We start from the raw sequence: 26880 nt of genomic DNA on the forward strand, positions 1-26880 counted from the left end.
CAATGGAAGGAATCACTCTTGAGTTTCAAAGTGTCACCAGCAATCCAGAGCGCACATTTAATGTGTGCGAGTAATTAAAAAGAATGGGGGACAATGCTCGAGCAGCACCTCATAGGCCATACATTTATGCAGCTAATAAGAAGCGACGTTTGAGGTAGTGTAAAGAGCGACGCAACTGAACAGGTCATGTAATCTGGGACGTTGAATCAAGCTATACCCTGTGCCAGTCCGATGGAAATGTTTAGATTTGGCGTGGTGAATGCCTCAAGAACATCACCTGCTGTCATATGTAGTGCCAACAGCGAAGTAAGGAAGAGTTTGTGGTACTAAAAGTGGCGCTTTATTGCAGTTAGGGTGAGGTACCCTCCATGTGCTTAAGAAAATTCTATTTGCGAAAAGTTACGAGCACAATGTGTTCTACATATAGTAGAGGAAAGTTGGAAGACGATGACTGTTTGTGTCAGCATGACACAGCACCCTGTCATCTGTGCGACAGTGGTTAGTTGGCAATAACGTTTCTGAAATGGACTAGGCTGCCGAGAGTCCCGATCTGAACCTAATGGTAGACTTTTAGGAGGAGTTACAACGTCGACTACACTCTACGCCGCAGCGTCCAGGATCACTACCTTCTCTGATTTCGGATCTTGAGGAAGAATGGGCTATCATTTCTCTACAGACTATCAGAGACACCATTGAAAGTGTCCCCAGCATAGTTTAAGCCGCCACAAGGTTGAAGGGCGGAGAAACCCATATTAATGTCTACTAGTAAGTGTCCGAATAATTTTGCATGTACGTTGGAATGTTTCACATTAACTATTTTCTACTAGATTTATATTACTGTGTTGAAATGTAAGGAAAATGTTGTACGGTATGATATATTACCCTTTATATGATCGACATTAACAATCATGAATGGCCGGCCGGGGTGGCCGAGCGGTTCTAGGCGCTACAGTGTGGAACCGCGCGACCGCCACGGTCGCAGGTTCCAATCCTGCCTCGGGCATGGATGTGTGTGATGTCCTTAGGTTCTAAGTTCTAGGGGACTGATGACGTCAGAAGTTAAGACCCATAGTGCTCCGAACCATTTGAACCAATCATGAATGTATCCTCGGAATCTTCCGCGGCGACATGTCTGAATAAAATCTATTCGGTTTTCAAGCCGTGTCAGTTCGAATAAAATTCTCGAGCATTCGATGGTCCTTTCCGTCATCGTCGTCAGGAGTAAAACAACTGGCTCCGGCACTGGGACGGTTCCCGCTTATATAACCACAGAAGGCTGAAATGACGTATGGGCGGAAGGTGAGTTGGGCAGCTCACAGCAGTTCCAGCCCGTGCGGGACCGAGTGACGTCAGGTGGCGCGAGGGGAAGGTCCTGCCCGGGGCCAACGAGTTATACGGCACCAGCAACAAACTTGTGACGTCTCACTGATGGGCTTGTCTGCCACACTTCGCGAAAGCTCGGCTCCGTGCAGGGCCCACGCGAAATCAATGTTTAGGTTAAAAGGTAAACACTACAGTTCTTCACTAAGTCGTGTGCTATTGAGAACTTGCCAGCATTTAAATACACAGGCAAGAATTGTTAAACTCGTCTGAAATACACTACCGGCCATTAAATTTGCTACACCAAGAAGAAATGCAGATGATAAAACGGGCATTCATTGGACAAATATATTATACTAGAACTGACATGCGATTACATTTTCACGCAATTTGGGTGCATAGATCCTGAGAAATCAGTACCCAGTTGAACCACCTCTGGCAGTAATAACGGCCTTGATACTGAGTCAAACAGAGCTTGGATGGCGTGTACAGGTACACTTGCCCATGCAGCTTCAACACGATACCACAGTTCATCAAGAGTAGTGTCTGGCGTATTGTGACGAGGCAGAGGCTCGGCCACCATTCACCAGACATTTTCAATTGGTGAGAGATCTGGAGAAGTGCTGGCCAGAGCAGCAGTCGAACATTTACTGTATCCAGAAAGACCCGTACAGGACCTGCAACATGCGGTCGTGCACTATCCTGCTGAAATGTAGGGTTTCGCAGGGATCGAATGAAGGGTACAGCCACGGGGCGTAACACATCTGAAATGTAACGACCACTGTTCAAAGTGCCGTCAATGCGAACAAGAGGTGACCGAGACGTGTAACCAATGGTACCCCATACCATCACGCCGGGTGATACGCCAGTATGACGATGACGAACACACGCTTCCAATTTGCGTTCACCGTGATGTCGCCAAACACGGATGCGACCATCGTGATGCTGTAAACAAAACCTTGATTCATCCGAAAAAATGACGTTTTGCCATTCGTGCACCCAGGTTCGTCGTTGAGTACACATTCGCCGGCGCTACTGTTTGTGATGCAGCGTGAAGGGTAACCGCAGCCATTGTCTCCGAGCTGATAGTCGATGCTGCCGCGAACGTCGTCGAATTGTTCGTGCAGATGGTTATTGTCTTGCAAACGTCCCCCTCTGTTGACTAAGGGACCGAAACGTGGCTGCACGATCCGTTACAGTCATGCGGATAAGATGCCTGTCATGTCGACTGCTAGTGATACGAGGCCGTTGGGATCCAGCACGGCGTTCCGTATTACCCTCCTGAACCCACCGATTCCATATTCTGCTAACAGTCATTGGATCTCGACCAACGCGAGCAGCAATGTCGCGATACGATAAACCGCAATCGCGATAGGCTACAATCCGACCTTTATCAAAGTCGGAAACGTGATGGTACGCATTTATCCTCCTTACACGAGGCATCACAACAACGTTTCACCAGGCAACGCCGGTCAAATGCTGTTTGTGTATGAGAAATCGGTTGGAAACTCTTCTGATTTCAGCACGTTGTATAGGCGTCGCCACCGGCGTCAACCTCGTGTCAATGCTCTGAAAAGTTAATGATTTGCATATGACAGCATCTTCCCCCTGTCGGTTAAATTTCTCGTCTGTAACACGTCATCTTCGTGGTGTAACAATTTTAATGGCCAGTAGTGTAGTTACTCGCTCACCGTCGGAGACTGCTGCTGGCACTCGTAAGACCTGCAGTGTCACGTGCTGTGACGTACGCGCCGCTGGTTGTTTTTCTCTGGGCCTCGGTCCCATGGCGAACCGGAGCTGTTATGAGCTGCCCAACTCACCTTCCGCGCACGCTTCGTTTCAGCCTTCTCTGATTGGCGTAAGAGGCCGCAGTAGTGGTTAAATAAGCGGAAAAGCTAGTCAGTCCCTGTAGTCAGTGGTTTTACTCCTGACGACAACGGCGGAGGTGGCCATCGAAACGTCGAGAATTTTATTCGAACTGATGTGGCCCAGAAACCGAGAAAATTTTATTCAATCATGAATGTACTTTGTGAGTCACGCCCCGTTGAGCTGCCGCGAGAGGAGCAGCACAGTGTCCAAATGAACGTGTGAGCGCGCCGTACAGCGTGTCGCGGGCCGTACCTGGGTGACATCGGAGAGGTCGAGCTCCTCGTCGAGCGCGTCGGTGTCCATGGAGGAGCGCTGCTGGTGCTGCAGCAGCAGCAGGTGCTTCCGCCGGGAAGACGGCGTCATCGCCAAGCTGCCGGGGCTGCCCGGCGCCGCCCCACACTCTGTGTCCAGGCCCATGCCGCCGCCCTCGCCAGCTTGCAGTACCTGCACAGCGTGTTACACGGTTTTGCCTCTGCTGTGTGCTACGTTGAGCTCTGATCGTCAAAGCACCACATAGGAATCCAAATCATAAATACTAATGTTAGGGTCATACTGCGAACAGAGGTCCGAGCATATGCAGTGGGTTCTCAGATACGTGAGTGGCTTGAAGACGTTTCAAATAATAGAACTCAGAGTCTTAACCTGCACGGCGACCGTTCACCGGATACGAGGGTATCGTTTCAAATGTCCCACAGCAGTGTGTCAGGAGGGTTGTTGTTCTCTATATAGATAAACCATTTAACCTCACTCTGTGACGCTTTGCTGACGACGCTACAGTGTACTGCGAAGTGAGTGACTGTAGGAGGTTCGAACTTTTATTTGGTGTGATGAATGGCAGTTTGCTCTAAATGTGGGAAATTGTAAGTTAAAGCAGATTAGCAGGAAAAAAAACCTGTCCACATAACGTTCGAATACAGCATTACTAGGGTGTTGATTGACACAGGATATTAATTAAATATCTAGTCCTAAAGTTGCAAAGCTATGTGAAATGGAATGAATTTGACCCCATCACCATTAATAACATTTTAGGTAAAAAGATGAAGAATCAAGCCAGGTCTCTACTGTCCCCAATAAAAAACATAGACCAACTGGAAAAGAAATGGTACAGATTACCTTTTATAGGGGAAACATCAAATAACATAAGTATCATTTTGAAGACAAGGGGTTTATCTGTGTTTATCCATGTCCCTCAGACAATAGGAATTTTCTTGTTCAATGCAAGATCCAAACAACCAGACATCACAAAAAGTGGGGTTTATAAAATCACATGCCGTGAGTGTGAGTGCTACGTTTGACAGACGGGGAGGTCAATCTGTACCAGGCTTAAACACCACAGAAGCTGGAGATTGAAGAAGCCTGATTCAGCCTTTGCAGAACATTGCCTGAACAATAACCACAAATACGCAATAGATGTACAAGTCCTACACACAGAGGAAAAGAGGGCCGAACTCAGCCAATTAAAAAATTTAGAAACTAAAAGGCAGATGTGTATATTCGCACACCTATTATTAAATGAGCAAATCCAATTCACCTGTTTTAGATGAGATCACAACCCCAGGATCGAAGCAAAACTTTCGGTCCCAGTCCATCGTAGTTAAAATGCTCTTGGTGATGCTTAGTCCGGTCATTGTAGAGTAATTGCTGAATGTGTAATAATGTATTTAATTTATCAGAAAATGGTCATTGACGTAATTGTACATTAAGCTACGGACCGATGCCTTAAGAAGTTGAGATGATTGTCTTTGCCTTGTCATCATGTTTATTTGCGCATTGTCGTCTTTGGGAATCAGTAATATACTTGAAAATGGGCTTATAACCCGAAACCTTTCTTGAGCAATAACTTCAATAATAAAATTGTGAAAAAAGGCCAGAAACAGCGTTTATTTAGTAAATTTACAATGTTTCCCCAAGAACCCACAGTTGGTTCAATTAAAATGGAATCAGCACGTCAGGTTCTTAGTAGGGAAAGTGAATACTTGACTGCGTTTCATTGGAAGTGGATGCTTGACTGCGTTTTATTGGAAGTACGGGATATATAAAAAAGAACCATCGGATTTGACACATCTTTATTTCTGAAACTAATAAACATATACAAAGAATTTTGTGTTTTGATGAATAGGACACTCAAAAAGCATTTTTTCATACTTTTTCACAGGTGTTCACAACATGCCCCCTATGAGATGCACGGCATATGTCAATGCGGTATACAAATCGTTCCCACACTGCAGGGAGCATGTCTTGATGGTTAAAATGGCTCTGAGCACTATGGGACTTAATATCTGAGTTCATCAGTCCCCTAGAACTTAGAACTACTTACACGTAACTAACCTAGGGACAGCACACACATCCATGCCCGAGGCAGGATTCGAACCTGCAACCGTAGCGCTCACGCGGTTCCAGATTGAAGCGCCTAGAACTGCTTGGCCACAGCAGCATGTCTTGAGTTACAGCTTCCACAGCTGCTGTTATGCGATGTCTCAGTTCGTTCATTGTTGTTGGTTACGGAGGCGCATAAGCAGGGTCTTTTATAAACCCGCACAAGAAATAATCACATACAGTCAGGTCGGGCGACCTTGGAGGCCAGTCATGTAAGGCTGAATCATTTGGTCCAGTGTCACCAATCCATGCGTTCCATGTCTGTGTCAGACACTCGCCGGCCGGATTGGCCGAGCGGTTCTAGGCGCTGCAGTCTGGAACCGAGCGACCGCTACGGTCGCAGGTTCGAATCCTGCCTCGAGCATGGATGTGTGTGATGTCCTTGGGTTAGTTAGGTTTAATTAGTTCTAAGTTCTAGACGACTGATGACCTCAGAAGTTAAGTCGCATAGTGCTCAGAGACATTTTGTCAGACACTCGAAGACGTCTCCGGCGATTTGCCTTTACACAAACAACCTGTTTCTCGGAACTGTTCATGCTATCGTGTAATGCTCTGTGCTGTAGGAGGATCTACGTCATACCTAGTACGAAAGTCACCTAACCAGTTATTACTGACCCGCACTGCGAAAAACGTAGAACACAAAATGCATTCTGTTATCCTGACTCCATTTTTATTACAACTGAAATGGGCACATACTGCTGCTACAATTGGAACCATGTAAAGCACGAGAGTTTTCTCTGTCCAACAGTACTTTGATCACGCACATATCTCAAATAACATAAAAATTATGATTTTTTTTAAAAATCGGATGATTGTTTTTGATACATGTTGTATTTTTGGAGAGTGTAGCTCATAGGAGACCGCGTAAAGAACACTTGTGTGATCTATTCCTTGATCTCTGGAGGAGTGTTTACGATCCCCAGCTGGAATACATGGAAGCAATTCAGTGGCGTGCTCTTAGATATGTTACTGCTAGTTTCGATCAACACATGAGTATTAGGGAAATTCTTCTGAGTTTAAATATGAATCCCTGGAGGGAAGTAGACGTTCTTTCAGCGAAACAATACTGAGAAAGTTTATACAATCAGCATTTTAGACAATCGCCAGAGTGGTCCTACTGCCACCAACATAGATCTCGCGTAAGGACCGCGAAGACAAGATAAGAGAAATGAGGCCTCGTGCAAAACACATGCATCTAGACAGTCGATTTTCCGTCGCTCCATTCGCAAATGGAAAGAACAGGAAGGGGTATGACTAACAGTGAGCCGGCCGCGGTGGCCGTGCGGTTCTGGGCGCTACAGTCCGGACCCACGGGACTGCTACGGTCGCAGGTTCGAATCCTGCCTCGGGCATGGATGTGTGTGATGTCTTTAGGTTGGTTAGGTTTAAGTAGTTCTAAGTTCTTTTGCCTAGTTAGGCTGGCGACCGTTTTCCATTATCAGTTAAACAGTGCAGATAGGCAAAATTTTGTTTGTTACTGTTTAATTATTTACGTAATTCTGACTTTCACTTCCGATAAGCCACTCCCATTAGGAATAACACGGTCAACATAACAAAATTCCTCTCAGAGGGTAACACTGCTCTGTTGCTTTATACCATAATTGCTTTTACAAAATAGTCTTATGTCACAACCTGTTTCTAGCATAGAGGTTATGGTGCAGTAATAGTAGCAGGCGAGGAGTGTCATAGGTTTCACACACACGGTATTTCTTTTACATAAGAGATAGATAATAAATAATGACAATTTTAATGTGACATACAGTATTAATAGACTGGTGGGAAAAATTCAAGAATGAAAGTAACTGTTGCGTAATGAGTCCCCGCCAAGTAACATACCTCGAAGAAACTTGGACCATACACAGCAAGAACAGTACAGTATAGCACAGAAGGTAACTGAAAGAAATACACGACAAGACGAACAGAAATCACACTTTTATTCAAAGACAATAGTTACACTTAAGTCACCAGGATTCATGATTGTCTCCCGGACATTACAAGCGGCAAGACATGGTTCTTAATACGGACTGTCATCACCACGGACGGCAATGGCAGCTGTGCGAAGTACTCCCGTGTTGGTCACAATTTTAGTGAGGAGTCCTTATGGTAGAGCGTTCAGTTTCTCCACCAGCTCGGTTGACAACTGCTTGAGGATCGTTCGTGCAACACGTCTTTCCAACGCATTCCACACAAGGTCGATGGGATTTAAATCGAGGAAACGGCAGGCCAATCTATTTGCCTAATGTCCTCTCGTTCCAAGAGTTCGTCCATCAGCGCTGTTCCAAGTGGTCGCGCACTGTCATCCATAAAATGAAATCAGGCCGAATGCACCTCTCAAAAGATGCACGTGGCGAAGGAGCGCTGCGTCACAATTACGTTGTCAGGTGGGTGTTCTGTGTTTAACGATTTCGAGGTCGCTACGTGCATGCAACATTACACCTCAACCACAGAATTCTGAAGCTCGATAATTTCGGTGGGTGCATTACGTTTTCCCACATCTCACCATGCGAGGATACATCCTACATTGTCGAACATAATCGTGGTCCAGCTATTAATGTGGGGACGCACAACATTTCATGGCCGCAGTGACTAAAGTCTTTGAACACGGTACACACACTGGTCAATGTAATTATGAGTTACGTACTCCTTCGCCATGTGCGTCTTTTCGGGGGTGCATTCAGCCCTGTCTTCATTTTTAGCGTTCCGCGCCTCAGTCTGTAAAAGCTTGCAGGACCGCCTTGTCTGTCGGTCTTATTAGAAACCCTTTTTCTCAGGAACGAGTGGACGTATCGATTTCTAATTTATGTTACATATTAAGGTCCCCTGGCAGTGCAAAAATTTTAAGCTTCCAAATCAATTTAATCAAAAGATATCTACATCTACATCCATACTCCGCAAGGTACCTTGAGTACCTCTATCGGTTCTCCCTTCCATTCCAGTCTCGTGTTGTTCGTGGAAAGAAAGATTGTCGGTATGCATCTGTGTGGGCTCTATCCCTCTGATTTTATCCTCATGGTTTCCTTGCGAGATAAACGTAGGAGGGAGCAATATACTGCTTGACTCCTCGGTGAAGGTATGTTCTCGAAACTTCAACAAAAGCCCGTACAGAGCTACTGAGCGTCTCCGTAACGCTTTCGCGATTACTAAATGATCCTGTAACGAAGCGCGCTGCTCTCCGTTGGATCTTCTCTATCTCTTCTATCAACCCTATCTGGTACGGATCCCACACCAATGAGCAGTGTTCAAGCAGTGGGCCAACAGGTATACGGTAACCTATTTCCTTTGTTTTCGGACTGTATTTCCTTAGGATTCTTCCAATGAATCTCAGTCTGGCATCTGCTTTACCGACGATTAATTTTATATAGTCATTCCATTTTAAATCACTCCTAATGCCTACTCCCAGATAATTTATGGAATTAACTGCTTCCAGTTGTTGACCTGCTGTATTGTAGCTAAATGATAAAGGAACTTTCTTTCTGTGTATTCGCAGCACATTACACTTGTCTACATTGATATTCGATTGCCATTCCCAGCACCATGCGTCAATTCGTTGCAGATCCTCCTGCATTTCAGTACAATTTTCCATTGTCACAACCTCTCGATATACCACAGCATCATTCGCAAAAAGCCTCAGTGAACTTCCAATGTTATCCACAAGGTCATTTACATATACTGTGAATAGCAACGGTCCTACGACACTCCCCTGCGGCAGACCTGAAATCACTCTTACTTCGGAAGACTTCTCTCCATTGAGAATGACACGCTGCGTTCTGTTATCTAGTAACTATTCAATCCAATCACACAATTGGTCTGATAGTCCATATGCTTTTACTTTGTTCACTAAACGACTGTGGGGAACTGTATCAAACGCCCTGCGAAGTCGAGAAACACTGCATCTACCTGAGAACCTGTGTCTATGGCCCTCTGAGTCTCGTGGACGAAAAGCACGAGCTGGGTTTCACACGATCGTCTTTTTAGAAACCGATGCTGATTCCTAATGAGTAGATTTCTAGTCTCCAGAAAATTCATTACACTCGAACAAAATACGTGTTTTAAAATTCTACAACTGATCGACGTTAGAGGTATGGGTCTATGGTTCTGCACATCTGCTCGACGTCACTTCTTGAAAACGGGGATGCCTGCGCCCTTTTCCAATCTTTTGGAACGCTACGCTCTTCTAGAGACCTACGGTATACCGCTGCAAAAAGAGGGGGCAAGTTCCTTCGCATACTCTGAGTAAATTCGAACTGGTATTCCACCAGTTCCAGTGGCCTTTCTTCTTTTGAGCGATTTTAATTGTTTTTCTATGCCTCTGTCATCTATTTTTGTCATTTTGTCATCTGTGCGACAGTCTAGAGAAGGAACTACAGTGCAGTCTTCCTCTGTGACCATTTATGTCACACAGAATGATACTCGACAACTACCTCATCAAAACCTATATGGAACTTCCCGATAACCTAGAATCATCAAATCTGCAAAAGGAGAAAATCTAAAAATTGTTAATTTGCAATCAAATCACATGGAAATATTTTTTCATCATTTTTGTCCATGTGTTTATTCTCTGTTAAGACTCAGTTTTCTCTGTAACAGGCTGGTCTATCAAATTAAAATTTGTGTCACATGCTAAAATCTATGATCTATTGGCGGTGTGAAACATTTAAACTTCTATATCAGTTTAGTCAAAAGATTCGGCCATGTATGTCACATATTTTGAAGCTCGCAAATCCACTCATCAAAACCTACAGGGTACCTTCCATTGATCTGGGATCATGAAATTCGTCAAGCATCAAGGTGTAACAGTACAGGTAAAGGAAAAAAACTCCTAAAATTCTTAATTTGTAATTATGTAACACGAAAAAATACTTTTTTTGGTCAATTTTTATGCGTCTTGTCTATTTGTCTGTCCGTCTGTTACGACCGCTTTTTCTCATGAACAGGTTGGCGTATCAAATTCAAATTTATTTTATGTTCTAAGGTCCATGGTCCCTTGGCGGTGTATAAAATTTAAGGTTCTAAGTTAATGGAATCACCAACAGCCTTGCCACAGTGGTGAAACCGGTTCCAATCAGCTCACCAAAGTTAAGCGCCGTCGGGCTAGGCTGGCGCTTGGATGGGTGACCCTCCTAGTCTTTCGAGCACTGTCGGCAAGCGGGGTGTACTCAGCTCTTGCGAGGCCAATAGAGGAGTTTCTTGACTGAGAAATAGCGGTTCTGTTTCCGAAAGCTGACGACGGCCGGGAGAGCGGTGTGCTGACCACATGCCCAACCATGTACGCCTTCAGTAAGGCCTAACGGGTGAGGATGAAACGGTAGTCGGTCGGTACCGTGGGGCCTTCCGAGCCCTGTTCGGGCAGAGTTTATCTCAATTTAATCAAAATGGTTCAAACGGCTCTAAGCACTATGGGACTTAACTTCTGAAGTGATCAGTGCCCCAGACTTAGAACTACTTAAACCTAACTAACCTTAGGACATCACACACATCCATGCCCGAGGCAGGATTCGAACCTGCGACCGTAGCAGCAGCGCGGTTCCAGACTGAAGCGCCTAGAACCGCTCGGCCACAGCGACCGGCTGCAATCAAAAGATCCGGCCATTTATGTCACATACTCGCGAGCTCACTATTCAAAAGCTTTAGTGTACTTCTCGTTGATGTTGGCAAGAAGCAAGGTTACACACTAAAGTAAAGTAAAAAATATGAAAATTGTTGGACTGTAATTATATCACAAAAATATGGTTTTGCCATTAGAACATACATTGCATTCATCATCCGTCAGAACAATAATACACGACTATTACTGCATGCAAACGTAAAATGTAAGTTGTAGTTATGTTTTAGTAATCAAACAAAACATTTTTTAAATTTCCTATACCTGCATGTATATATTGATGCACCCTGTTTGCTTATTTTCACATGTCCGTGCTAGCCTGAGCAACTACTGTAGAGATTTTGATACGGTATTGGAATTCCTGGGACCGATATCTTGCTGGTAACTATACCTGAAGCTGACAAAAATTGTTTAGATTCTCGAGTCTCAAGATAGATGAACGACATATGTGTACATGATTAAATTTGTAGAGAATCCTCAGTGCGCAAGTCCTACTCGTACTTCACCAATGTTTATAGATGACAACCCGCAACCTCTTCGAACTATCCAAGTGGTGGGGCTCCTATTGCAGCGAGAGGATGTTGGGTAATTTCCAAGGATGATTGCCTATCGGAGTCGTGGGGTCCAAACGATACACATCGAACATGCGATCGTAATTCGATCATGCGACTCTGGTGGTGGGCGCTATGACTATGTTTACGGTGGTTACTACAGCAAGGACAAAAGAAGAGCGTTACAAAAATATTTGTAATTGCAAAGGAGACGACTTACCTTATTCGTCGTCGGTGTTGTCGTCATGTTAAAGTCCATTACGATGGTATGGGTGGATAATTTGAAAGAGTCGAACCATGTATTCTTCTTGATACTCGTTAGTTTTCCGTACTGTCCGCCATGAAATTGTAACGGTATTTCAGCATCGAAAGTGACTTACCATGTTTCACACACTTCGCACCACCACAGTCTACACAGTCCCTTCTTTTCTCGTCCGGTAGTACTCCATATTTGCGAGAAAAAGTCAAATATTTTTCTACACTGGATAACCATGGAATAAGATTTTTCCATGTGAGAGAATCCGCCGAAGAAACGATAGGAACACCAGACATCACACTCACTATCGAAAGAAATCGTCCGGGTTCCCCAAGCAACTCACAAATAATTCGCGGAGGTATGTAATTTAGAGCAACTGCAGGAACGATAGAAAACAGATAAAAATGACGATCACAAATAATTGTTCATAACGACAGCCACCAGAGTCGCATGATCGATTTACAACGATATGTATCGTTTGAACCCCGCGACTTCAATAGGCAATCATTCTTGGATATTACCGGATGTTCGGCGAAAGGACTGGCCTGCCCGCTCACTCACTTAAGTCTCATACAGAACACGTCGGATACTTTGGGAAGACGTATTGCAGCATGTCGACGTGCACCGATGATCATCCAGCAGTTGTCAACAGTGCCACTGGAGAAATGGAACTCCCTACCACAAGAACTTCGTGCCACGCACGCATGATATCTTTGCTGGTATCGAAGCTGCTCTCGTTGCCTTTCCCTCTGGCCGTTGCTCGGCGACGAGAGAATGATGGACCGCAAAATGGTGCGCGTGAGTGGCAGCGGACAAGATATATTCCTGCGCTCGGCTTGTGACAAGTGAAGAAGTGGCTGGCTTGCAACAGTGGTAAATGGAGAACTTGTGAGCGCTCGGTACTGGCCGAAAGTTGCTAGAAGGCGGCAGCCTCGCTTGTGAAGAGTTATTGAAGCCAGCACACTGGCTAGGAACTTGGACTACTTCTAACTCATCGTTGGAGGGAACTGTTGCCTGTTGGGGAACTATTGCCTGCACGTATTGTGGACTACGGTGAGGTGTTTGATTTCTGGCTTTAAATTCATCCATCCTAGTTCCTCATGCATCTTCTTCCCACGCGATATCGTGGACCAAATCCGCCAGTTTTTTCCTGATAACCAAGCACATATTTACGGTTTGTGAGTACATGCATTAAATATGTAAAATTGTCATTTACTGAATAGTGTGGCTGCCTTTTGTTGCTGAAGGGGTTCTTTGTTATCTACTTTGGTAGATTACCTGCAATTTTCCTCTCGTTACCGGTGTTTTAAGATGTTTGCTATTTGTTTAAACAGTGTTGTTAAGTTTACCTGTAGTTTGCTTGCCTCGTGTGTTATCCCGTGCCCTGTGTTTTGTGAACATGATGTTTTTTCACTTTGATTTGCTGGTTCAAAAATGGTTGAAATGGCTCTGAGCACCATGGGACTTAACTGCTGAGGTTATCAGTCCCCTAGAACTCAGAACTACTTAAACCTAACTAACCTAAGGACATCACACACATCCATGCCCGAGGCAGGATTCGAACCTGCGACCGTAGCGGTCGCGCGGTTCCAGACAGTAGCGCCTAGAACCGCTCGGCCACTCCTGCCGGCAGATTTGCTGGTGCTTTAAGCGCTTCTTCAAACTTACTTTGCACATTAGCTTTCAATCTCATACTGTTTAATTTTATTTGTATGTTGCAGGACATGTAATTCATTACTTAAAGCTATATTCGCATGGACATCACTGTATGCTTTAGTTAGTGCAGTGACAGACGACAAACGTATTTGGTAGTACATTCGTTAATTGTGCTCAGTTTTGTAAGACAGAAAGCCCATGAGTACTTTAGATCAGTATTAGTTGCCGTTATTACGTTTGTGAACTAGGCCTCTCTCTATCAATATCTGTCGATTGTTTATGCGATGATGCTGCCTGGGCCTTACTCAGTCTGCCGGCAGATCTGAGTGGCTACTGCCGTTGTTTGCTGATCCTGAGGTTAATCTCTGGTTTCACCTACGAGCCTCCTGCAGTATAAACTTAGCCTATTGCAATGCTTGGCGCCTGGCTGTAAGAACTTGTTGTATGATTAATTATGGACTTTTTGTGTTTTCATCAAATTTCGGGGCAAATTCTCGGGCACCTCCACCAGTCGTAAAATTTGCTTAAGAGTCTGTAAGCCGCTAGTGTACCACTTTCTTTTGAAGTGCTATTAAAATTTTTGTAAATCTCAAGATTTGCTTCTGGCTACAATATTTACATGTGGTATTTATGTTCTTAATCTGTAACTGTTCTTGCTCCCCTAACTTCAACAGTCTACGTCACTTGAATTTTTTATGATCTAAATACTACATTATTATATGACAACGTTTCTTTAAAAAATAAAAAATAAAATGAAAAAAGTTTTCGTAGAGAAAGCCTCTTAGAGGCAATCTTTAATTTAAGCTCCGCCTGTTGTTTGCTTGGTCAGTGCCCTATGAATCTCACTATAGTTACTAAAGGATTTCTTGTATTTTAAGAGAATTTCAGGCAAACCTTAAAATGCCTTCAATAATTGTAAAATGTCGTTAATTCAGTTAACCGGTTCATGTTCTGACTTACAGTACTTGAATATTAGTGAAGCTCAGTGTTTCTAAAATGCGGTGTTGCATTCAACGTAGTTACTAAGTTTATTGAGTTCAAATGGTTCAAATGGCTCTGAGCACTATGGGACTCAACATCTGTGGTCATAAGTCCCCTAGAACTTAGAACTACTTAAACCTAACTAACCTAAGGACATCACACACATCCATGCCCGAGGCAGGATTCGAACCTGCGACCGTAGCAGTCGCGCGGTTCCTGACTGAGCGCCTAGAACCGCTAGACCACCGCGGCCGGCGTTTATTGAGTCCTATGCCCTTTGATGAAATTGTCAAGTGTAAATATATGGTTTCACGTTTCATGGTTTTAATCTGTAATTTTTCCTTGTGTTTGCATATCTTATCATAATACGCTTTTATCATTGGACTTCATACCGTCGGTGCAGCAGTTACGAATAATTTTGGATTTAACTTAGTATATGTGCTTGTAACAATTTTTTGTTGGCTTTCCGACGAAACATACAGTTAACTGGGCCTGAAGGCATTTTTACAGCTGCAAAGTTTGTCGTTTGGCTTTCTTTACCTGCCTATGAACAAAGCCTCAACGCGATTAACTATTTAGCAGCAGCTTGATTTGTCATTCTTTGTCTGTCACTTTGACAGTTCAGAATTTAAATTTTGTTGTGTGAGGCGCGTGTCATTTACTACTGAGTTATTTATCTGACTGTTCTTGGTTTAATTCCTTGTTAAGCACTTGCGATTGTGATCCCCTTGATGGTTTACCTTTTATTGTGTGAATTTAATTGTTTTTAATAAATTATTTTATAAAGACACGTCGTTTAGTGGTTCCAGTACTTTTAAGCTCCCCAATCAGCTCCCTGCCACAAGAAGTTCTAAACAGCCTTGTGCCCAGCATGTGCTAGTATCTTCATCTTTGCGTAACCACTGCAACCTACGTTCAACTCGAACCAGATCACTGCAGTTCAGCATCCGTCTCCCTCCATAACTTTTATCACCCACATTCCTTAGTAGGGACTGATGACCCTGTAGTTTGGTCCCTTTATTCCTCAAACCAACCAACCTTAGTCATGATGGAAAGTGGCCATTTCATTACGAGCATGTTTTCGTATATGACAGGTCTGCAACGCGCTCCGTGTTAGTCACTTGCTGGTAGCAGAAAATCGATACGCGCGTCAACTTGTCCGCTCGCGCAAAACATCTATGTTAAATGCTGAAATGTAGAGATTTCTTGCCGTGACGATCAAGAGGAACGCAAAGCTCGTGTAAGTTCAGTTGGTTCCAGCTTGCTGTCTGAACTGCAGAGGACTCAGCATTTCTCATCCAGTGTTCCGCCGTGCAGTACCCAGAGGTGTACAAATTCTCCTTCCAGCTTACCTGCCCCTATCTCTGTCGCAACCATTAAAGCAGGTCCACCTGCCGAAACGGAGGCACAAGAGTACATGTGTACTGAAGCACTGTGGCTAAAACAGGCCAGTTTGGGTTTCCGCAAGCCTGACGAGCTTCACGGGACCCGTTCAGCCTGCTGCATCTGACAACAGGTTGCGCTGTCCGTCCAGCGTGACTAAAGAACAGACAGACATACGTCTGCGTAAGTACTCGCACTGGAGCTCATTTATTATAACGGCGGCAGCAGCAAAATGAACAAACTAAATTTAATGTAGACTGAGGACGAATCAGCAATTGGAGAATATATCTCACATGCGAAAAAGAGTGCTAGTCCAGCAGGGGAAAATTGTAGTGTGTTTATGAGCAGCTTCAAATAAAACGGTAGGTGTCTCGCAACGCAGATTGTGAAAGAAGTTACTAAACACTCATTCTGGAACCTCGTGTATGTTACGAAATGTTGGCAAATTTCACCAGCAGTTTCCTCACTTAATTTGAAAGCGGACAAAGACGAAGTGACTGACAAGTGTGTGGAAATGAGTGCTAAGGACTTGAGGCCATTTGGCAGTATATATAGGCTTTCTAAATTCGGGCAAACATTGACTGAAACAGAAAAAAATATGGTTCAGTGGAAATTAAAAACAACATTCTGGTGAAATGCAACGTAGTGCAAAGAAAGCTTAGTATCAAAGAGAAGCTCCTTCTTCCGGAGATGTACTTCTTACATTAACATAATATGAAAACCTAAGTTTCTCTTTGGTAAAATGCATTTGGGGAATTTAGAATGAACTATTTTGGCCACTTACAGTGAATTCAGTCAACCCGTAATACAAATCCTGGAAAAAGTAATTAAAACTGCTGCAACTGGGGTCATATTTGACTTCCAAGACGTTACCTCAGTTGGCTTTGGAATGTAACTGCATCTTCAAGTTTTTAGGAGAAAATGATCCAGACTTTCAGAGGTGGTTCTCATTACTACAGAAAACACGTATTAGAGGTAATCTGATGATGGTTCGAATTAAGAATAGCCAGTATTAGTTGCAAGAGGGTGAAGTTGCAGAGAAAACTGTTCATACATAAATAAATAACTAAGCCCTAAATACGCCGAAAAGGAAAAAAAGTCAAATAAAACTCACCATTTTCTGCCCTACAATGATCCAAAATAAATACATGTTGAATTAAACCTCTTCTTGTGGTACTAGGTATTTTCAACAAGTTCTGAATGCTAATCATAACACTACAATGAAAGCGTACAGAATAAACTGATACGTAGCGTAGTACTGCGGGAAGACGGGCGGGCAGCCAGACAGGCAAGAATCCTTTAGGCTGTTTCGGTCGGACACAGCTTGGTTTGAATGGGAGCAAGGCATCCCGCCCGTTCTGCTGATAACCTGCGGCACCTTGCCTACCTTGCCTGCCTGGCTAACAGGCAAGCATGGGTAGGTTAAAAGCGGAATGTCTGCATCTCTGATAGTACTCTGGTCACAAACAGGAACTCCCGTGCCAGACTGAAGCTTTTGACCGGCACACGTCGATGCAAGTCGTGAGATGCGCATACCCGCGTATGTTACAATCACTTTCATATGAATTAGTTTCAGAATACTTTTAAATTCTGAGAAAGTTGTTACTGTTTCAAGTTGCTACTCTCATGAAAATTACGAATTCTCTGTGTGAGTCTTTCTTGACCCTAGTATGTGCTTTATAACAAATGATAATCCAAACCTATTTCAATCTTAGGCATTTGTAATCTCAAGCGATTTGTAGGAGATCCTTGAACTTTAAATGATTTTTGATGTTCTTGAGCTGCTAATTTTGTGGCGTCGTTCTGAGGTACTGTACTAAAGAGATTTAACAACAGTCCATTTCAAATCTGTATTCACAGCCACCACAGTTTCTTTGTCAATTATATGGGATTCATATTTAGTTTCTTTATGGTAATTCATTATTTTACTCCACTTCTCTTGATTTATCAGTTATTCGACTTGATTGTATCGTTGTTCGAATTTTAGAATATGATCCATGGAAATGCGTATCTACTGAATAAACGCAGCACTTTGCTTAAGGGCCACATTGCACACGCGTCTTCCCTTATAAATCTTTTTTTACAGGCGATTTTCAGCAGTGATTTTCAGTTTCATGCTGATGGAGCACTCCAAGATCATCTGACGATGGAGACGACAAATTTGCAACTGTTGACTTTTGCCAATAGGAATTAAGCTCTCAGTTTATTAGGCGTTGACAGGCGACTGCTAGTAAGGAATATCACTGGAGCTAGTTGCACCTACAAGGTGCATGTTGCCATACTTTGACTATATGTGGAGTGGAATTTACAGCATCCCTACATATTCAATGTTCAAATGGTATTACAATGTAGTAAATTTCCACCGTTCTTACGCATTGCCGAAAATGGACCATGTCAAACGACATTTCCTGTTTATTGTGTATTGCAGGTCATGAAAAATGATGATATTGGTGTATAAACCGTTGTGGCAAGTTCAAGAAGGAGTGGCAACTTACAACGTCAATTGCTAATATTGTGAAAAAAAAATATTTATGGTCGAACGGAATTTCCACTGAATCTGGTTAACATGCATTTTCACTGGATATTGATCACGTACATGAACATTATGCAAAGAGTTTTATATCGTAAACTTATCAGGCCGTTCAAGAGATTTGTATGCGGTATGATCTTTCTGGTTATTGTATTCGAAGTGTATCTCATTCAGGAATTAATTGCGGCCGCTACGTTGATTTTATACTGGGCAGTGGGCTAAACATAGTGTTTAGTGCATTTAATCAATCCACACTTGTCACTCCCCTATCGCTCCGTAATATCACCTGATACACTACTGGCCATTAAAATTGCTACACCACGAAGACGACGTGCTACAGACGAGAAATTTAACCGACAGGAAGAAGATGGTGTGATATGCAAATGATTAGCTTTTCAGAGCATTCACACAAGGTTGGCGTCGGCGGCGACACCTACAAAGTGCTGACGTGAGGAAAGTTTCCAACCGATTTCTCATACACAAACAGCAGTTGACCGGCGTTGCCTGGTGAAACGTTGTTGTTATGCCTCATTTAAGGAGGAGAAATGCGTACCATCACATTTCCGACTTTGATAAAGGTGGATTGTAGCCTGTCTCGATTGCGGTTTATCGTATCGCGAAATTGCTACTCGCGTTGGTCGAGATCCAATGACTGTTAGTAGGATTTGCAATCGGTGGGTTCAGGAGGGTAATACGGAACGCCGTGCTGGATCCCAATGGCCTCGTATCACTAGCAGTCGACATGACAGGGGTCTTATCCGCATGACTGTAACGGATCGTGCAGCCACGTCTCGATCCCTGAGTCAACAGAGGGGGACGTTTGCAAGACAACAACCATCTGAACGAACAGTTCGACGACTTTTGCAGTAGCATGGACTATCAGCTCTGAGACCATGGCTGCGGTTACTGTGGACGCTGCATCACAGACAGGAGTGCCTGCGATGGTGTACTCAGCACCGAACCTGGGTGCCCGAATGGCATAACGTCACTTTTTCGGATGAATCAAGGTTCTGTTTACAGCATCATGACAGTCGCATCCGTGTTTGGCGACATCGCGGTGAATGCACATTGGAAGTGTGTATTCGTCATCGCCATACTGGCGTATCACCCAGCGTGATGGTATGGGGTGCCATTGGTTACACATCTCGGTCACCTCTTGTTCACATTGTTGGCACTTTGTACAGTGTACGTTACATTTCAGATGTGTTACGACCCGTGGCTCTACCCATCATTCGATTCCTGTGAAACCCTACATTTCAGCAGGACAATGCACGACCGCATGTAGCAGGTCCTGTACGGGCCTTTCTGGCTACAGAAAATGTTCGACTGCTGCCCTGAGCAGCACATTCTCCACATCTCTCACCAATTGAAAACGTGTGGTCAACGGTGGCCGAGCAACTGGCTCGTCACAATACGCCAGTCACTGCTCTTGATGAACTGTGGTATCGTGTTGAAGCTGCATGGGCAGCTGTACCTGTACACGCCACCCAAGCTCTGTTTGACTCAATGCCCACGCGTATCAAGGCCGTTATTACGGCCAGAGGTGGTTGTTCTGGGTACTGATTTCTCAGGATCTGTGAACCCAAATTGCGTGAAAATGTAATCACATGTCAGTTGTAGTATAATATATTTGTCCAATGAATACCCGTTTATCATCTGCATTTCTTCTTGTTGTAGCAATTTTAATGGTCAGTAGTGCATAATTCAAGTAAACTTCATTACCCTTGTCCCACTTTTCTTGAAGTGCATGTTATAACATCTTGTCATGAAATTAGTCATTCCGCTCAACCGACGTTTCAAGTCCTTTGCTGCCTATGACGGATTTACATGGTGACTGGCAAAAACTGAAGCTTTTATTTCTTCCACTTGAGCTTCAATTGATTCCCTTCACTGCTTACTCATTGTGTAGTTTGAATAACATTTCGGATAGGCTACAACCCTGTATCACACCCTTTTTAATTACTGACCCCAATTAACGTCCTGCGAGTGTTTACAGGTGCAGTGTGGTTGTCGGGCAAGGTGTAGGGAGTCTTCCGCCCCCTGTCTTTTACGCAGACGCTCACCGTGGCCTGCGACTCGTTCCAGATGCCGTCGCTGTGGTCGGTGCGCAGCTCGCCGGCCAACGAGTCGCAGGAGGCGGACGGCGAGGATCGCTGGGTGCGCGGCGCGGGGGCGGGCGCGGGCGTGGGCGTGGGCAGCTGCGGCCGGCCGGCCACGCTGCTGGCGGCGGGGGCGGCGGTCGCGGGGGCGGCCGTCGGGGGCGGCGAGGGCGGCTCCGGCGAGGCGGGCGCCGAGTGGAACTCCCCGGCGGCGGGGCTGTCGAGGGGTCCCAGCGACGCCGGCCCCGCGTCCTCCAGCGACACGGACCGCTTGCGGAACAGCCCGCGGAAGATGAGGTTCTCGTGGAACTCGTCCTCGTCCGCCGCCGCCGACAGGCCTACCGCAGCGAAACACGTACAAGGATGCTTCGACGAGTAAGTTGTCAACAGGTCTCATGGGGGTACAAAGGTAACTTCCATGTCTGAATAGGAGATACATTCACACCATTTTACGAGGGGCGTTCTGTAAGTTTTTATTCTGAAAGCAGGTTAATTTTATTCGTATTCCAATGCACCAGCCGGCCGCGGTGGCCTAGCGGTTCTAGGCGCTTCAGTCCGGAACCGCGCGACTGCTACGGTCGCAGGTTCGAATCCTGCCTCGGACATGGATGTGTGTGGTGTCCTTAGGTTAGTTAGGTTTAAGTAGTTCTACGTTCTAGGGGACTGATGACCTTAGAAGTTGAGTCCCACACTGCTCAGAGCCATTTGAACCATTTTGAACCAATCACCATACATTCTCCTTCCTTTCGGGTAGCAAACCCTATTTTGAACATAATTTGTGTTCAATGCGACGAACTCCCGCCATCTTACTGGGAAGGCCTGTATTCATGCATTGTACCATTCTACTGGTCGATGCTGGAGTCTTACTGGATGAATAACCTCTCCATTATGTACTATTTCCGGTGGAGTGTGTCCATCATTGGATTTAAAAGATGTAAGTCGCAAGGTGCGAGATCGCAGCTGAAGGGTGGATGAGGAAGAACAGTCAAATGAAGTTTTGTGAAGTCTTTCCAGGAGCGCAGAGTTGTGTGAGGCCTTGTGTTGTCATGGAGGAGAAGTTTCGTTTTGTGGCGGCGAACATGCTGAAGCAGTTTCTTCGACTTTATGGTTCAAATGGCTTTGAGCGCTATGGGGCTTAATATCTGACGGCATCAGTCTGCTAGACTTAGAACTATTTAAACCTAACTAACCTAAGGACATCACACACATCGATGCCGGAGGCAGGATTCGAACCTGCGACCGTAGCAGTAGCGCGGTTCCGGACTGAAGCGCCTAGAACGGCCCGGTCACAGCGGCCGGCTCGGCTTTATGAGGATAGCACAATACACTTGAGAGTTGTTCACAATCAGTGTCCAAGTAATTCCTTACAGATGGTTCTTCGTTGCTCCTTATCGTCTTCTATCAGGCAGCGGGGAACCTAGCGGGTATACACCTTTCAGGTACGCCAACTGTTAGATGAGTGTATGTGGCACCTCGAATGAGAGTGGCCGCACGTTCCCAAATATCAACCGTCAGACTTCTGTACGGAAGACCGGCATGCGCAAGATCGGAGAGGTTTACAATGATCACAGACACCTCGCCCAACTACCCACCGTTCCTTTGTTTACTTCCCGATCTCCATAGACATTCTGCAAGCTCCTATGATTATCTGCGACGCTCTGCTTTTCCGCCAAAGGAAACTCAATGTCGGCTCCCTGCTAGCAACGCACCTACGTTATAGACGCCATTTTGGAGGGGACATATAGCGCCGTCACCTATCGGAACTTCATGAAACAATAGGTGCGGAAGTGGGAAAATCCACTGTGTCCCATAACAATTTCCACATTTTCCAACAAAAATCGGTCGGGAAAATAAGTGTTGCGTTACTTACAGAACGCCCCTCGTATTTTTTGTTTCGGACAGTGCTTCCAGAAAAAATCTTACACTTTACAGCAGAGTGTGAGCAGATCTATAACTTTCTGGAAGATTAAAACAATGTGCCAGACGCAGACTCCAACCCCAAGTCTTTGCCTATCGCGGGCAAATGCTCTAATGACAAACCTATCTGGGAACAGTTCGTGATCCGCCCTCATACCTTTACTTCCGTCCAACCATAAGTTTTAATCCACCAGGAAATTTCAAATCAGCGCATACTCCGCTGCAGAGTGGATCAATCCTTCTGGAAACTATTTCCCTTCGCTGTGACTGAACCAATTCTTCTTAATATCCTTTCTTGAGCGAGTGTTTGTCCCGCAAGGTATGCAGCGTAAATTCTCTGTAGTAGAAAAAGTATGGGCGAGTAAAGGTGTGAACGGGAGGTAAGGTGGGTGGGCGGGAGGGGGGGGGGATGGCGAGTAGGAGCGGTCGTGTGACGTATCTGGATACGTCATCGGTAGACCATTTGTTCGCTAGTCTCGCTACAACACCCTGCCAGGAAGCGCATTTGATTGTTAGGTAACTGGTAAAATCCTCCCATTAATTCCCAAACAGGGGTCCCTCTGCCACAGTTCTTGAATTTTGGCTGAAAAGATGGATACACACTATCTGATCATAAGTGCCCTGACACTCCTACGTAATGCAAAAGTGATAACTACTCTGAAGCGCCAAACAAACTGGCATAGGCATACGTATTCAGACACTGAGTGATGTAAACAGCGAAAATACGGTGCTGCTGTCGGCAACACCTGCGTCAGACAACAAATGTCTGGCGCAGTTGTCAGATCGGTTACTGCTGCTACAATGGCTGGTTATCAAGAACCTGGTATTACTGTCGGCTCACGAGCGATGGGACACATCTCCGTGGTAGCGATGAAGTGGGGATTTTCCAGTACGACCATTTCACGGGTGTATCGTGAATATCAGGAATCCGGTAAAACGTCAGATCTCCGACATCACTGCGGCCCGAAAAAAGATCCTGCAAGAAAAGGACCAACGACGACTGAAGAGAATCTTTGAACGTGACAGAAGTGCAATCCTTCAGCAAATTGGTGCAGATTTCAATGCTCGGCCATTAGCAAGTGTCAGCGAGCGAACCATTCAACGGAACATCATCGGTATGGGCTTTCTGAGCCGAAGATCCGATCGTGTACCTTGATGACTGCACGACACAAAACTTTACGGCTCGCCTGGGACGGTCAATACCGACATTGGACTGCTGATGACTGGAAACATGTTGCCTGGTCGGACAAATCTCGTTTCAAATTGTACTGACTGGTGACACATACTGCCGGCCGCGGTGGTCTCGCGGTTCTAGGCGCGCAGTCCGGAACCGCGCGACTGCTACGGTCGCAGGTTCGCATCCTGCCTCGGGCATGGATGTGTATGATGTCCTTAGGTTAGTTAGGTTTAACTAGTTCTAAGTTCTAGGGGACTGATGCCCTAAGATGTTAAGTCCCATAGTGCTCAGAGCCATTTGAACCATTTTTTTGTGACACATACGTAAGCATCCTGTCTGATCACCTGCATCCATTCGTGTCCATTGTGCATTCCGACGGACTTGGGAAATTTCAACAGGACAATGTGATACCCCACACGTCCAGAATTGCTACAGAGTGGCTCCAGGAGCACTCTTCTGAGTTTAAACACTTAAGCTGGCCCCCAAACTCCGCAGATATGAACACTATTGGGCATATCTGGGATACCTTGCAACGTGCTGTTCAGAAGAGGTCCCCACCCCTCGTACTCTTACAGATTTATGGACAGCCCTGAAGGATTCATGGCGTCAGTTCCCTGCAGCACTACTTTCGACATTAGTCGAGTCCATGCCACGTCTTCGTCTTGTTGCGTCACTTCTGCACGCTCGCGGCGGCCCTACACGATATTAGGCAGGTGTACCAGTTTCTTCGGCTCTTCAGTGTAGATGTAAGGGCAGGCGGTGGGAGCCACAATAATACGAGGAGGAAAGTATTGTGTTGTCAGTAGAGAAGCAGTAACAACAGAATGGGTCGGTCAAGAGAGCACAGTGACTTCGAACGGGAACTAATTATTGAATGGTACTTACGTAAAAAATCCATCGCTGGCATTTCATCCGTTCTAAAGATACCCACTGTGAATGCTGGTGATATGGGCGTGGAGTGGAAGCACGAAGGAACGACCACAGGTAAACCGAGACCACGCAGAGCTCACGCACTGATGGACAGGGATCGTACAGTGTTTGAGGGTGGTTTTAAAAACATAGCAAGAAATCAGTGGAAGGAATCACTACTTAGTTCTAAACTGCTACCAGCAGACCAGATAGGACAATGACTGTGGGTATGAAGTTGAAAAGAATGGGCTACAATAATCGAGTCAAACGTTTCTCTAGTCAAAGCTAAAATTGCTTGGGGTAGTGTATAGAGCAACGCCACTGAACTGTGTGACTGTAAAGTGATTTATAGTGATGAAACACGCTATAGGGTGTAGCAGTCCGATGGCAGGGACTGGGTTTGGCGAATGTCTGGAGAGTGTTACCTGTCTTCATCTCGCCGGCCGCGGGCCGGCACGGTAGCTCAGCGTGTTCGGTCAGAGAGCCGGTTGGCCTCTGTAATAAATAACTGAGTGGAAGGATCAACCATCGAACTTGAACAGGATATCTTGCGACGTCCGCAACGACCAAACACAACGATCAATAACGACCAAAAAAAAAGCGGTTCTAGGCGCGCAGTCCGGAACCGCGCGACTGCTACGGTCGCAGGTTCGAATCCTGCCTCGGGCATGGATGTGTGTGATGTCCTTAGGTTGGTTAGGTTTAGGTAGTTCTAAGTTCTAGGGGACTGATGACCACAGATGTTGGGTCCCATAGTGCTCAGAGCCATTTTTTTTGTCTTCATCTCTAGGCGAACAGCGCAGATGAGGTGGTGTATTTTCTGTGGTTAGGTGGTGTTCTCCTTATTGCAGTTAAAACAAACGTTAAATGAAGAATGGTATGAGCACATTTTACAGCACTGTGCACTGCGTATTGTGAAAGAACAGTTCAGAGACGATGATGGTGTCAGCATAACGATGTATACTGTCAGAAAACATTATATTTGAGGCAATGGTCTGAAAACAATAACAGTCTTGAAATACACTGATCAGCCAGAGAATTGTAACCACCGACCTACTATCGATATAAACCTGCCCAGGCGACAGCAGCATCACCTGGGGACAAATGACTGCTAGCCAGACACATGCACATTGTATATAGTATCAGTGAGCGTGCTGCCCATATGGAGAATGGAGAAGGCGCGCGATCTATCTGAATTCGACCGAAGGCACACTGCGACGGCCCGGCGGCTCGGCACGAGCATTTCGGAAACTGCACGACTTGTTGGCTGTTCGAGGAGTGCTGTGGTGACAGTCTTCAGCTCGTGGCGACACCTAGGTGAAACCACGTCCAGACGTCGTGGGGTTGGGCGTCCACCCCTTATTAAAGATGTCGGACGTCGTGGGCTCGACATTCTGGTAAAAAAGGACAAGCGGCGAAATGTGGTGGAACTAACATCAGCTTTAATGCTGGGCAGAGTGCAAGTGTGTCTGAACGCACACTGCACCGAACATTCCTAATGATGGGCCTCCGCAGCCGATGATCCATGCCTGTGCCTATGTTAACACCACGACATCGGTAACTACGACTGAAACAGACATGTGACCCTGAGCATTGGATGGAGATTGGAGACAAGCTGGCGGCGGCTGAACTATGCTCTGGAAAACATTCACGCGGGTATCCACAGTTCCAGAGGAGATCGTGAAAAATACCTTGGCGGTCAAGGAGTATCGTACACTGGTTGCAGACTACGTACACCCGTTCATGCGGTCATGTTTCCTGACAGCAATGGCATTTTTTCAACAAGATAATGCGCCGTGTCACAAGGCCAGGAGTGTGATGGAGCGGTTCTAGACACACAGTGGCGAATTTCAATTGATGTGATGCCCCCCCCCCCCTCAACTTGCAGATCTGAAGCCAATCGAGCACATTTGGGATGTGATTGAACGCGGCGTTAGATCTCATCGCCCCCCTCCCAGGAATTCATGGGAATTAGGTGACTTGTGTGTCTAGATATGTTTCCAACTCCCTCCAGCGACCTACCAAGGCCTCATTGCTCCCATACCATGATTTGTTGCCGGAGTTATGCGGGCCCTAGGTGGACATATCGTCTGTTAGGTAGGTGGTCATAATGTTCTGGCTAATCAGTGCAGAGAGCCCTGTGCAGAGTTCCGATATGAACCCTATGGAACAGCTTAGGACTGAGTTGGAACGTTGACTTCGTTACAGACCTCAGCGTCCAATATGACTACATTTTCTGGTTTCGGCTCTTGAG

At 45.4% G+C, this 26880-nt stretch overlaps 1 protein-coding gene across 1 annotated transcript in view; it reads right to left on the reverse strand.

The window, feature by feature from the left end:
• The window catches only part of LOC126235011 (uncharacterized), a 473551-nt gene that overhangs the window by 351275 nt on the left and 95396 nt on the right, over nucleotides 1-26880 (reverse strand). The window contains exons 9-11 of the mRNA XM_049943746.1: nucleotides 20816-20961; nucleotides 20588-20677; nucleotides 3442-3633 (exon numbers count right to left, since the gene is read on the reverse strand). Coding sequence (XP_049799703.1) covers nucleotides 3442-3633; nucleotides 20588-20677; nucleotides 20816-20961 — 428 coding nt within the window. The remainder of the gene's footprint in view (nucleotides 1-3441; nucleotides 3634-20587; nucleotides 20678-20815; nucleotides 20962-26880) is intronic.

Source organism: Schistocerca nitens, chromosome 2 (assembly GCF_023898315.1).
Source record: "Schistocerca nitens isolate TAMUIC-IGC-003100 chromosome 2, iqSchNite1.1, whole genome shotgun sequence".
Lineage (NCBI taxonomy): Eukaryota > Metazoa > Arthropoda > Insecta > Orthoptera > Acrididae > Schistocerca > Schistocerca nitens.